This window comes from Pinus tabuliformis, chromosome 5_1 (genome assembly GCF_031772625.1).
Source record: "Pinus tabuliformis cultivar Carrire ecotype Pingquan chromosome 5_1, CPIR1, whole genome shotgun sequence".
Taxonomy (NCBI): domain Eukaryota; kingdom Viridiplantae; phylum Streptophyta; class Pinopsida; order Pinales; family Pinaceae; genus Pinus; species Pinus tabuliformis.
The window spans coordinates 822,275,898-822,290,847 of record NC_142305.1 but is presented as its reverse complement, the minus strand read 5'-3'; the positions used below and the strand labels follow the sequence as shown (position 1 = coordinate 822,290,847).

General features: G+C 37.3%; 1 protein-coding gene across 4 annotated transcripts in view; it reads left to right on the top strand.

Moving 5' to 3' along the window:
• Positions 1 to 14,950, top strand: part of ITPK4 (inositol 1,3,4-trisphosphate 5/6-kinase 4) — a 415,945-nt gene that overhangs the window by 361,261 nt on the left and 39,734 nt on the right. For 3 of the 4 annotated variants that reach the window (XM_089432986.1, XM_089432985.1, XM_089432984.1), the window contains 2 exons: positions 7,728 to 7,873; positions 8,002 to 8,143. The exons of the other annotated variant lie outside the window; for it this stretch is intronic. In XM_089432986.1, coding sequence (XP_089289112.1) covers positions 7,728 to 7,873; positions 8,002 to 8,143 — 288 coding nt within the window. The remainder of the gene's footprint in view (positions 1 to 7,727; positions 7,874 to 8,001; positions 8,144 to 14,950) is intronic. 4 annotated transcript variants of the gene reach the window in all.

The window sequence follows — 14,950 nt, the reverse complement described above, 5'->3', positions numbered from 1 at the left end:
TTTAGATCTACACCATTATTCATGAACATATGCAATTATATAGAAAGAACAAAATCATCATCATTAATGCTATGACATCAATCTGTCATCAAAGGTTAGACTCAAAGTAGCATATAGATGTAGCATCATATCTCAAAGATTATGAGCACTTTCTATCAAGTCACTTCATCAAGTTAGGACATTCAGTTTAACCATATGCCATCAAGACATGACCACAGGTAGTAAGAGATCTAGAATATCAATCTCATAGTTATACCTCTAACATCATGCTTATCATGATCAATAGGATCAGGTAAGGTCATTCAATAAAGCTTTATCAAAACAATGAGAGTGTCAATCTCTCTTTCCATATGCTTTCATCATGCTTATCACAAGCATTATCAACAGACTCATGTATAAGAGTCAATGAGCTATCCTTCTATATAAAATCCATCATGACAAGTATCAAGAGTATCATTTACTAGAGTCAAGGTGCTAGCCTTCTTTATAGGATCAAGATGTCCAACAGATGGATGTTAGCCAAACATCAAGTGTATCAATGTATCAACATTAGATAGCCTCATAGAATTCAAGAAGATCAAAATGTTCAACACTAGGTGCATCATTTCATCATAGGAAACATAGATCCAAGTTACTTTCATATGCATGTATGAGCCATTAAAGAAAGAGACATTCTCATCATACCTTAGGGCTTACTGAGCCATCCAATGCTATAGCTGAAATACAACATACCATGCATACCTTGTGGTATTCAAATACATGTGCACCTTTTTTATTAGACATAGACAGCTTGTAGTGGTTGTCACCTTTTCATCAAGTACCTCTTTACCTCTTTCCAGATCTAGCTTTTCTTTCCTGCATCTCAAATGATCCTCAAGAAGGATTTGCTCACCACATCTCATCAAGGCGGTTAGAAACATCCATATACTCAAATAAATATGCAGGAAGTATAAGCAATACACATAATCATCAAATCCATAGGTCTAAACAAAAGTAAGAGGCATCATAAGTCAAGAAATGCTTATCTTCAATGAGAGGTGATCCTCTCCCTCTTGAACCAATCTTCAAGAGCCATCAATGTCCATGGTCCATATACCAATTTTTTCTTCAATTATCCAACTAGGTCTGCTAGGGATTATCCCATCTAGGGCTTCATCAAATCTTTGTCAAGTGCTTGAGCATCTTCACATTGACCAACCAGGTTCCATATCTCATATTATTTGCATAAACCAGGGTTTTTTTCCAACCCTAACCTTGTAGAATCCATCAAACTTTAATAATCAAGTTGCCTAGGGTTTTCTTCAAACCCTAGAATTCTTTTAGGTCTCCACCATCCACTTCTTGTTTCCATCAAAGGTGTCATCATTGGGGTGATCTCCATGGCTTTCCTTCAACCCATCTCTGATACCATGTTAATTTTTCATAGGGCTACATTGTTCTTTGCTTTGATAGTTGCATTTCTTTATTCATACATTAAGTTCACCCCATATCATCATTACATTATTAAAATCTACACTGTTATTCATCAAAATATGCAATTATATAGAAAAAACAACATCATCATCATCAATGCTATGACATCAATCTTTCATCAAAGGTTAGACTCAAAGGAACATATAGATGTAGCATCATATCTCAAAGGTTATGAGCCCTTTCTATAAAGTCACTTCATCAAGTTAGGACATTCAGTTTAACCATATGCCATCAAGACATGACCACAGGTAGGAAGAGATCAAGAATATCAATCTCATAGTTATACCTGTAACATCATGCTTATCATGATCAGTAGGATCAGGTAAGGTCATTCAATAAAGCTTTATCAAAACAATGAGAGTGTCAATCTCTCTTTCCATATGGTTTCATCATGCTTATCACAAATATTATCAACAGACTCATATATAGGAGTCAATGAGCTATCCTTCTATATAAAATTCATCATGACAAGTATCTAGAGTATCATTTACTAGAGTCAAGGTGCTAGCCTTCTTTATAGGATCAAGATGTCCAACGGATGGATGTTAACCAAAAATCAAATGTATCAATGTATCAACATTAGATAGCCTCATAGAATTCAAGAATATCAAAATGTTCAACACCAAGCGCATCATTTCATCATAGGAAACATAGATCCAAGTTACTTTCATATGCATGTATGAGCCATTAAAGAAAGAGACATTCTCATCATACCTTAGGGCTTACCGAGCCATCCAATGTTATATCTGAAATACAACATACCAATCATACCTTGTGGTATTCAAATACCTGTACTACTTTTTTATTAGACATAGGCAACTTGTAGTGCTTGTCACCTTTTCATCAAGTACCTCTTTACCTCTTTCCAGATCTAGATTTTCTTTCCCGCATCTCAAATGATCCTCAAGAAGGATCTGCTCACCACATCTCATCAAAGAGGTTAGAAACATCCATATACTCAAATACATATGCAGGAAGTATAAGCAATACACAATCATCAGATCCATAGGTCTAAACAAAAGTAAGAGGCATCATAATTCAAGAAATACTTATCTCCAATGAGAGGTGATCCTCTCCCTCTTGAACCAATCTTCAAGAGCCATTAATGTCCATTGTCCATATACCAATGTTGTCTTCAATTATCCAAACAGGGCTGGTAGGGATTATGCCATCTAGGGCTTCATCAAATCTTTGTCAAGTGCTTGAGCATCTTCACATTGACCAGCTAGGTTCCATATCTCATATTGTTTCCATAAACCAGGGTTTTCTTGTTAATCTAGGTTGTCATTGATGTCAATATGGCATTGACCAAGATGTCAATATTCTTGAGATGCCTGGTTCTAGATGATGATGTCAGGACTCTTGTTTGACAAGGATACCATCAATGAAGATGTCAAGCCATGAAGATGTCAAACCATTAATGAAGAAGCCTTAAGGAGGCCTTGAACTAACTATAATGTTGCATGTGCCTTGATGATCTAGACCTTAACCCTTGATGACATATGGAGTCATACACTAAATGAATGACCACAATTGATGATGGCACTTGATGAAGGTTGGAAGACTAGATGATGATGTGGAAAATCTCATTTGATGGTTAGAAGACTACCTTGAAACCTTCCTAATGATGCTGCCTATGATGTATCACTGCACCATTATATGATGACACAAGATGATACACTCATTGCTGGATACTACATGATGACATTATGATCCTATGACAATGAAGAAGCCAAACAATGGAGAAGCCATACTGTCCTAATCATTTTCTGCACTAAATAATTCAAGGACAGTCACAAAGAAAAATAAATTTTGCAACCTTAGAGGCAACCTTTCAATGTTGGATGTAGACCATCTGAAAGAGGACTTTTTCCTCTTTCCAATGAGCCCTTATTTATCTCGAAACTCCTAGTAGTTTGTGAGATATTGAATTTTCAAGGTAAAAAAATATATTTCTGATATTGTGCCGACTTACACTTAGACATTCATGCTTGCCTACCCGCAGAAAGACGTGTCCCTTAAGTTCAAGGTGAAATCCTATATAAATATGACATCTAGCTCCTCATTTTAACCATGATTTCGGTGATTAATTCAGAGATAAGGTACAGAAAGAGAAACAAGGCTGAAGAGATAAAAAAGAATACAGTTTGGGTTATAAATTGACAACTGAAGAAGCTACAGGAACCTTTTAAAGACTACAGACCTTGTTTTTCATGTTGCAGCGTCAGACCAAGACTACAGGAAGCCGAGGAGCAGGAAAATGTTGTTTTTGGGCAGATTCTTTTTTAGGACAGTCTTGTGTTAAAGGTCGGATTTCTTGCACAGAACTCGGACCTGCCATCATTACTATGTAACCTTGCTGTGGCACAGAATTGGAGCATTTTTGTGGATCGGACCTGTTGTAATATTTCTCCACAGGAGCTCGGAATAAGCTACAGATCTAGCACAGAACCTCGGTCCAGTGATATCTGGAGCAGCAACAAGATATTTTGAACCTGTTATTGGAGGTACAATACTAATATTTTAAGGGACAGTATTAAGATCCTTTTACAGAGAAATCCCTTGGTTGAAGGCACAAAATTGGCAATATATTGCAGACCTGTAATATTTTTTTTCTAGCGAATTTGTGAAAGAAATTATGAGGCTATTCTTTGCTGTTTAATGGAAACTTCTAGTGTAGATATTCAGTGATATTTTTGCAGACTTGTGATGACATTTATAGTAGGCCTATGGTGGGTGAAAGTCTGAAGAAACATTGAAGAATACTTGTCAAAGAACAGACCTTGTGATGTCCTTATTGAAGACATTGTAAACCTTTTGTATAAACCTTTGAAATATTGATTGAAGGCCTCATTGAAGCATCTCTAAGCATAGCTGAAGATCCTTTGGAGTTTGTTGAGCAAATATATTAAAGAAGTTTTTCGTGAAGAAGCCTTAGAGCAACATTGTGTAGACATCTTGAAACAGTGGTTTCATTGACCTCAGTGGAGCTTGAGTATTGTAGTCACCGGAGGAGCTTTGACCTGTGGAGTGTGTACACATTTAGGCCTCTACCTGTTGCAGCCTTGGACCTGTGTGAGGAAGTGAAGTTTTTGGGCAAGAGAAGTATTGAACAATGAAGACTTGGGTCTTGAAGATAATATTGAAGACCATGATGCACTAGCCATCATGAGGTGACATTGGAGAAATTTTTTGGGTACCATGAAGAACAGCGGAGACACCTTCATGTGAAGATCAAGGTTGTCATTGATGACGTGACATGGAGACTAAGTGAAGGCATTGTTGAAGATTGACAAGGCTCGGTGAAGAAGACATTGGGAGCCGTGAAGTACAACTAAACATATCTTGACGAAGTAAAGCAAGGGTTGAAGCCCAAGAGGTTGGAGCCTTGAAAAGACAAGGTTGGTGCCTTGGAGGATAGGGTTGGAGCCCTAGAGGATTGGTGTCCTCAAGAAACCAGGTCGGAGCCTGTACCAGAGAAGGGTTGGTGCCCTAGGGGTTGGAGTCTCTAAACGCACGGTTGGTGCCTTGATAGGGTCGGTGCCTTAGAGGTTGGAGCCTCACAAAAGTCCAAGTTGGTGCTTGGCAACAGGTTGGAGCTTGGGAGATTGAAGATCGGTATCTTCATTTAGGGTTGGAGCCCTATATACATTGTACTTGATTTATTGTGAAAATGAAATTAATAAAAGCATTTATTCTCATTGTTCATTTTGTGTTCTAAATATAAATGATCTAACTGGTAAAAATAACAATTGAAAAGGAACACTGATTCACCCCCCCTCAGTATTTCCAACAATTGGTATCAGAGCCAGTACCTTCACTCAAAGCCTAATAGCTTGAAGGTTGATCATTAGAACACAAATGGCGAAGCCAAGGAAGAAAGTCTCCAATCCTCCTAAAGATGTGTCTCCCTCAACCACCGAAATTGAAGTCAATCAATTTGTGAAGGCTCCATTGTTCAATGGAAACTTTGATATATGGGAGGCAAGAATGAGGAATTTCTTAAAGACTCAAGGCATTGAAGTCTGGAAATCAGTGATTACTGATAGCATGATGGATGGAGAATCCAAGGAACATAATACAAGAGCAATGAAAGCAATCTTGAATGGGCTACTTGATTCTATAAAAGCCAATTTTGAAAAATGTTCGTCAGCAAAAGGCATATGGGATAAACTTCATGATCTTCACTCAAAGGGAGCATTGACAATGATCTCTAGTCAAGAAAATGATGGAAAACAAGAAGGAAATCTAGAGCCCATCAAGGAAGCTGAAGATAAGAGTGATAACATCAAGGCTAAAGAAGACCTAGAAGATGAAGAGAATGAAGAAGAGTTTGAAGAAGATCTTCTCACTAAACTTATGGCTGCCATGGAAGAGATTAACAATTTGAAAAAGGAAAATGAGGAACTTAAGGAGAAAGCGCAAGTTGGCGACCAGGACAAGACAAGGAAGGAAGTTGACCTTGTCAAGCTTCAAGTACAAGAAAGAGATGAGGAGCTCACCAAGATTAAGGAATAATTTCATCAAGACAAGAGAAAGCATCATGAAGAAGTCATATCCATGAAAAATCAATTGGATAAGGAAAGAAACAATAAGATACCTTGTCAAGCCACCTTGAACAAAGGCACAAGAGCTTGAACAAACTTGAAGTAGGGATTGGTCAATACAAGGAAGAGGTCTCCTCCCTTAGATCTCGACTAGAAGAAGCAAGGAAACAAGCACAAGGAGCTAAGAAGGTGATGGAAGCTTTGACAGTCATAGAAGGACATGTTGATGAAGCAGAAAAGGAGAGAAACACCAGGATATGCCAACTAGAAGAAAAGGATGATGACAACACCAAGTTAAGATAAAAAATCACTTCTCTTAAGGCCCAATCATGTGATGCAACTAAGATGAAGGAAGAAATGTAGATCATACTATCAAAGAAGGATGAAGAATGCAAGAACATGAAAGAAGAAATTGTCTTTCTTAAAAAGGAAGTTGACTTGCTGAATAAGAACTTGAAGAGTTCTCAAACTGTAGATGACATCCTCAGTCATCAAAGGTCTCCCCTTGATAAATCAAGTCTCGGCTATGTAGGTGAATCCTCAAGCAAGAATGATGCAAACTCTAATGCTTCAAACAACAAGGATGTGAGGAAGCTTGCAAGAAATGTTGATGCTCCTAGTTCCAGCGAAGGCAAGGAGAAGAATCAGGAACAAATTGAAAGAAATCCTACTCCAAGAAGACTTGCAAATGGTGTCAAGAATACAAAAGGCAATGGATATAATCAAAGAATCCCAAGGCAAAAAGACTTCAGAAGTACATCAAGGAAACCTCCTTCTCCCAGGTACCAAAGTATATTTTTTGGTTATTGCGATTCTTGTACAAACTTTGGGCACATGGCAAAAGATTGTAGGGCATATCACAAAGATAATTATTATGGTCCCCGTTAATCTCCGAGAAGCAATTTTGCAAGAAGAAGTCATGAATTTTTATACATGAACAATATAGAGTGCTTCAAGTGTCATAACATTGGACATATGGCACGTGATTGTAACTTGACTTGGGCCCCTACACAAGCTAGAACCATACTAGAGAAAAAGGTTACACAAGTATGGAGAAGGAAGCAAAAACAATCCGGAAGTCTCTTGAACTCACCAGCCAACAACACATGTTGTTGACTTGATGATGTCATCGTCGATATTCCAAGTGTTTGATGGGGAGACTCTGCCAAAAAAAGACCATGCATACAGTTAGGGGGAGCTGATGATGATTAAGCACTCTGCAATCACCTGCCATGCTCAGATTAATTGATGCAATATGTCCAATTGTTTTGACTGCAACACTGAGACAATAGTTGTCAAACAAATAGTCTTGCAAACAAGAAAAATACCAACTAGAATGATTTACAGAAAGAAACTTTGGATGAAGGCTAGACGTAAGGGGAGACATCTGTGGGACTAAGAATTAAGATTCAATGAAGGAACATCTGAAAGTAGAAGAATACACTATAATGCCATCGATTAGAAGATTTTTTCTGGAAACTTTTTCTCTAGCAGTTTTACGGAACATTATTGTTACTCTAGCTGACAGCTCTTAGTATATCATGCGACGACTTTAATCATTGAGGCTATGGTTCAGTGTAAATGATTGTGCGAAATATTATGCTCTTTACCCATACGCATGTTAATAGTTATATGATTGGAATAGATACAGAGCCAGCTTTTAATATATTTGTCAAGAACTGTCAAATTTTATAAATTGGAATGCAGGAATACATCGATCATGGGTCCATTGTGTACAAGGTTTATGTCTTAGGTGAAAGGGTTTTCTATGCAGTTAGAAGCTCGACACCAAATGCTGCATCATTTCTACTTTCTTCAGGAAATAAATGCTCTTCAGCAGTCATTTTTGACAGGTATTGTGTACAATGCCATCATTACATCTTGATTGTTAAATCCTGTCCTATCAGCTATTTCAATTGAACTATGCCTATCTAAACTTTTTTATTCTCATCTTCTTATTTCTTGTTTGTCTGATATGCAGTTTAAAGTCACTTCCTGTTGATTCCACCAGCAGCCTGAAATCAGACTCTGATGAAGTCAAGCTTGATCTTGATATTGTAACTAGTGCGGCAATGTGGATGAGAGGAAAGCTCCATCTTACAATTTTTGGATTTGATGTTGTTGTGAGTATTTTCATTATTCCCGTTTAAGTAATGCTGGATTATTTTGATTACCAATTATACCATGTTAAGGCCATATTCTCCTCTACAAATGAAAGATTTGTCAGTCAAACTTGGGAAATAATAGATGTATTAGTCTCTCCGAACTGTTGAGTAGATTATTTGAAGTGGCATTAATATGGACAAGTGGGATGGTGACAAAATCGTTGAGATTCACAAGAAATAGCGAGGGAATTGAGTGGCCAACAAAACCTAGATCTGCAAAGAAGAGTATAAACCAGCATTAGGGAAAAGTGGGATGGTGACAGAATCGTTGAGATTCACAAGAAATAGTGAGGGAATTGAACGGCCAACACATACCTAGATCTGCAATGAAGAGGAGAATAAACCAGCACTAGGAAAACAAACACTTGAAGGAAAATGAGCAAAGTTAACCCTAGAGACAGAGTGAATTCCCTCTAAAGAGATAAATCCAAGCACAAGAAAACAGAACACTTGATAGGGGCCCTTGTGAAAATCACTTTATTAAGAATGAAAAAGAATCATATGATGATAAATTACAGATGATATTCAATGCATATATTATATATACACAACTAACAAGGTAGGGCATCTTTTGCAAGAGGAATAATGAATCTGTGTACAAGGTTGGCTTTAGCCAAACCTAGAAATATGATAATGACTGCAATATAAGGTCAGCTGTGCCCAAAATGTCCCTCAAACTAAACAAGGGCCATGAAGAAAAATAATGAATTGGAGTGAGTGTGGGTGTATATATACCTAGCTTAGCATAAGGTCAACCATGGCTGAAACAAAAATGAAGGTGGGTGTATAGATACCTAGTTCAGTATAAAGGCTTTCATATCAGAAATACAAACGAAAATGGGTGTATAGATATCCAATTCAATATAATATCTGTCTTGGCAAACATACAAATGACAATGGGTGTATAAATACTGAACTCAATATAAAGTTGACAATGGTCTTGTTACCAATCAAATTAACAGTGTTGCTAAGGTTATGGCAACCTGCTAGATGGGCACGCACAAGGTAGGGATCCACTGTCACCTTGGCCCAAGCCCCTATTTAGGTCCAACACACCCTAAAAGACCAAGGGAGGAGTCCCTAAATTACCTTCAACATCTCTGATACAAGACTAGTGTGTTATATGGAGTCAATTGAGGCGGAGGTGTTTACTTTCTACCTATTAGCTAGCTGTAAAAATGTCATAGTAGAAGAAATTTAAACAACAAATGTCAGTAGCTAAAATTCATCAAACATATAGCATGCAACCTATGGATTTTTGTCTACGTTGAAATCCTAACCATAAATGATGTTATCTTTAAGGGTGGATGACGTTTAAGAGATATGACTTAAAACAGGTTGCCGTCCTATCTGACAGAGTGTAAATCCCGCGTAAAATGCAAAGACAACAATCTAATGCAAAGACAACAACCACCCTACAAGTGTCTAAACACTCCTAGAGAGTTATTCTAGGGGGTGTAAAGGTTAGAGGGTTAATATAGAGGTTTTTTAAACCTCCCTTCTACCCAAATTTGATTGAAATTCAATTTCCGGCAAGCTGTAAATTAAATTTCAGATTCTGGGTGAAAGATTTATGTGTTTAAGCACCCAAAAATTTCCATATTTAAAATGTGCAACTATTTATGGCTGATAATTAAAGAAAATTACTCTACATAATTAAAATAATGCTTTTTAAACAATTTAGAGCAAACAACAAAGTTCTAGAGTGAAGTTGTTTACTTGGATAACTATGGAACCTGCTGTAATTTAAGCAAATCACTCTGGTACAACAACTTAATCTTTAGATCTGAACATTTCAATGGCTAGATATAAGTGTAAAATAATGTGTAATGGAAGCTTGTACCCTATCTTGGTAAGATCTATCAATTAAATCAATTTTCCCTAAGAGTTTAACTTGTTAAAAGAATAAAACAAGAGAAACCATCAAGCTGATATCCTACTCTAACTGTAGAGAAATAAAATAATTTTTTGAATTTTGAAAATAGATGAATGTTGTGATATACCTGTGCCCTTTTGGATCTCACGTTTTGCTGGTGTTTGAAGCAATGTCACATGGTTCGGGTTCGAGTTCAGGTTCGACAATGATTGGGTTCGGTTTGAGTTCGAATTTTTTGATGAGGTTCGCTATTAGGTTCATCTATATATATAAACATATATTAATTTAAAATGAATTATAGGATAAAATAGTAGCAAATCAACATCAATAAACATAAAATATGCTATCACAAACTTGGAAACTGCAAGGCTAAAATACAAGCTTGAGTTGTGACATGAAGTTATGAGTTTTGATCTATATGGACTTGGTCATTGGCTATGAGGTTTGATGAGGTTCGTCGAACCTCAAAACATTTTTGAGGTTCGCCAAAATTCGAACCTCAAGGTTAAAATTCGACGAACCTTGTGACAGAGATTTGAAGTCAATACTCTTCTAAGTCGATATAGATGGCTTTTTCCAAGGGAGTGAATTTGTTCTGGAATGAAATTTGTCCTCACTATTGCTTAACTCTTCTTAGTGACTTTCGAACTTTCCTAAGAGCAACCTATCCTTGAAGTGGCCTCTCCAACTTCCAAATTTTGTGTGCTATAGAATACAAAATCCTGAAAATGAAATGAAGCTTGCTCAATGAAATGGTTCAAGTGCTCGGATTGACGTACCTGCAAAACCAAGAAAATCAAGTGGGGTTGCCCTCTAGTTGATTTTCTCCATGTGACTAGGTAGACCCTCAATAGCAAATTTGTTAGCCTTGTAATAGTTTTATTAATCACCAAAGCACATTATAATTACTATGCATGAATCATATATTAAGAAGAAAAGTAAAAACTAAGGCCACTCGACCAATGTATAGGATTTTGGAAAATATGAGCTTTTTATTATGATAACACTTGTCTTAATTGACAACAACAACATTACAAATGAGGAGAGCCTAGCCTTTACAGAAAAAGTTCTATCGACTAGTGGGACTTTCCTTGAATAAATATTGCTAGTCATCCACAAGAGACTTCGCATTTTTTAACTCAAGAAATATTACAAAAATAATTTAGTATTTTTCTCAAGGGGTTTGAATTGACTTGGATTCCATTAGTAGATCCACGAATTCCCTTTGCAAGAAGTCGTTGGTGCTCAAAGTCACAAACAACAACATTGGATCCCCAACATCTTCCTTGCTCAGTCCTTTATTCAACTCGATTTTCCTCAAAAGGTGGCACAAGTTTCTCTTGGTGGCTTGAAATGGTTCTTTGAGAGTGAAATTTATTATAATGACTTTTTCTTTGGTCCATGATCTAACTTCCTAGTCCATCTTTGACTCTAACCGCTAGTGAAGTCCTCCCAATAGCTAGTTTGACCCCTAACAACTAGTTCGACTTGACTTCTCTTTGACTTTCCCACTAGCAATTCGACTTGGTCACCTTGTCACTGGATCTCCAATGACCTAGTTGATTTGGAAATTCCAGGACCTGGGTTTTGTTCTGCATGTCCTGGTTTATACTGGGTATGTCTTTTTATTTGCCACATCACTCAGGGCATTGCAACATCATCACTCTGTATTCCATGTCATCATGCCTCTTGTGCTGGTTCTGTAACGCTTTAGCTTCTTTGCAATATTTGGCACACGAGTATATTTCATCTCTCTGTGCTGATCACTTTTGACATATTGTATCCTTGATTCTACCCAACGCTTTGCCTGAAATCTAAGTCACAGGACACGTCCTCCAAGGTCCCGTGTCCCGTATTTTACGTGCCGGACACGAAAACGGCCCTAAAACGTGTCGAAAACGTTTTTCATCGTGTCCTGTAAAATGTAAAACGTATTCGCCGGTTTTCGTCGTGTCCTGCATCTAGAAAACGCGTATTCCGTTGATAGAAAACGTTGCCTGTATAAGTTGCAATTTTTTTTGAAAGAAGCAAATAATTTTTGAGTGGGGTAGCTTAATGATCAAGTCTAGGCCCTAGTATTGATATGCTATTCATGGTAATGTTAAATTCTTAAAGTAAAAGTGACATTCTCCTTAATCTTCATTTTCATCTTTTTACTTAAATTTTTAACATTACCATGAAATGACTCAGGATGTTTGAGAGTGGTTCCGGCCTCATTGGATTTCATATGGAGAAAGTAGAATTTTAGATTTCATTCAAAATGCAGTAGACTTATCAGTTTTTCAGGATTTCAGGATTGGGAGATTGTAATGTTTCTAGGTGACACCACCTGCCCCGGCTACCCCTGCCACCAGTAGAGGACGTGGTCTACCTCCTATAGCTCCTACTTCTAGTTTTTTAGCTTCTAGAGCATAGAAAACTCCACTGCCAACTCCACCAGCACCAGCATCTACATCTAGAGGGAAAGGCAAAGCTATGGCATTTTCTCGCAAGAGGGGCAGAGGAAATCAATAGGATTAGACTTTAGTTATTTTCTTATGTGCTTGTAAGTTGTACATGAACAATGAACATTGAATATTCAAGAATCAAGACCAAGCATATCACATTCTGATTTCTAAATAGTAAATTTTGATTCTATTTATTTTTTTAAAGTGAACTATGAACTTTGAGAAGTAATTATATTTTAATTTGATTAGATAAGCTGCAACCTGCAATTTAATATGGATAAAAAACTATATTTTGGTATATATATATATTTTTTTTCATTAAATATATATAAAACGTGTCCCCCGTGTCTTGTTTCCAGGTCGCTGCGTTTCGTATTGAATACTCGTATTTACGTGTCCTCCATGTCTCGTGTCCTCGTGTCATGTGACTTAGCCTGAAATGCACCCTGGAAACTTTTCTTTATTTTTTGACCAAGTTTGACCAAGCTATAACTAGCCACTGAATGTTTGGATTTGAAAAATTCCATGTGGCATGGAATCCACTCATCAAGCTCTACAATTCGAGGACTATGTTGATGTTTTGACCATTGGGACCACATTGCATTGGGAACCATGAACTGCCTTGGGAAACATGAATGTTGTCAAAAGAGACTGTTATGGTGTAAGAGCTTTCATGAGAAATACTACACCAAGGCCAAGGTCACATGCAAACTTGATAGACTCATACCATGTGGTATGACCTATGTGCACCTTGATGCGGGTTGGATTAGCCCATACACCAGTGATCACCTCTACAATTGCATACTCGCATAGAACCATGAATCATCAAGAGAGTTCACCTAAAGGCCTCCAATTAAGTTGGGGATGAATGTGACCTTAAGTACAAATTCAAGGGATAGGGCATGGTTTGACCAAACAAATGAATACAAACTCAATGCCACAAACACAGGTATAGGATGCTTAATACAGGGCCTCATATGGTTTTACATGGCTTTTGACTTGTGACTTAGGCTTATAATAGTAATGAATGCTACATTGAAAAGTATATGTACCCCCGCTGACAAGTGGGGTAACAACTAGCTCCAACTACGAGACACATGCTCTTCTTGAGAGGATGTGAGAAACTTAGAATCTTCTACCTCTCACCAGAGCGCTTGACATCACAACATCAGTACCTAAGAGAGAATTAGACTGGAGCCTTGTGACCAAAAAATCTAGCAGGCCTTGGAGAGGAAGCTTTACAAGACAAAGAGCTAGGCTAAGTGTTAACAATGGGACAATGTCCCACTATCACCACAACCAAGGTCCCATGCTTTTTTTGGACTTTCACCAATGAGAGGAGTCTCGGTAGGAAGGAGATCACTTAAATATATATGCTAGGTATAAGGCACAAAGTGATCAAGCTAGAGCTCATTCAAGAGAGAGACTCAATAATGGTAGGCTTCAAAGAAGCAAAAACAATCTCAAAGAAAAGCCTTAGAAAGGAAGGCTCAAGACCTAGGGTTTTGAGCTTTTTCGATGGTGATAGGTATTCACAAAGTCAAGGCTCGAGAGAAAAGGATTCGTATGATATACTTCAGCAAGTACTAAGCTCATACAACCTTCAACGAAGTCCTGAAGTTGAGGGAAAAGAACTAGGGTTTCCCTCTTGGAGCAACACCTACGACAAGAGATTTTATGGATGAAATTTTAGTGGATGTCCACCAAACTTGGATGATTGGTAGCCTAGGCCTTAGGCTTGATGTTTAGGCTCTCAAATTATCAAAAAGCCTCCTCCTTAAAATTTCGTTGCAAGCCCTAGATTTTCGCCCTAGCCTTAAAAGGACTGATTTTAGGGGAGAAAATTATGGAGAAAATTTAAGATTGATCATCAATGACTTGGACTAGTGCCTTGTCCTTTAGGAATATGGAGTCAAGGATGAAATAGCTAAGCTAGATCCTTCTAAGGAGGCTAAAAATTGATACCCGAGGTATCAACTCTTAGCATTTACCCACTTCAAAAGAAAATGAAGTTTGATGGATAGATTAAAGATTTCCTACACTAGGAATATTCATTACATATTGTATAATGAATAATATATGCAATACTCAACTAGACACCCTTTCAAAATTAATTTTCAACAATTGGGGCACAAAATAGCATAACCTAGAAGCAACAATTCCATACATCAGACAATTTTAAGATAGAGAATATTCAACAATAAGTACTTAGAAGACAACATGTAGTATATCCATCCATTATCCAAAAAAATAGCTCCAAAGACAGTAAAAAATAGCTTCCAAATTTTGAAATGCATCCAATAGATCTTCAATAGCTAAGAAGGAACAAGTGCGAAAATCCTCTAAGAGGTTGAATTCCAAGTGTGATGATGATGAGAGACTAAATGAGGTCTCTCATATTTAGACATGTCCAATCAAGTCTAATTTTAGCTTGAAGCCCCT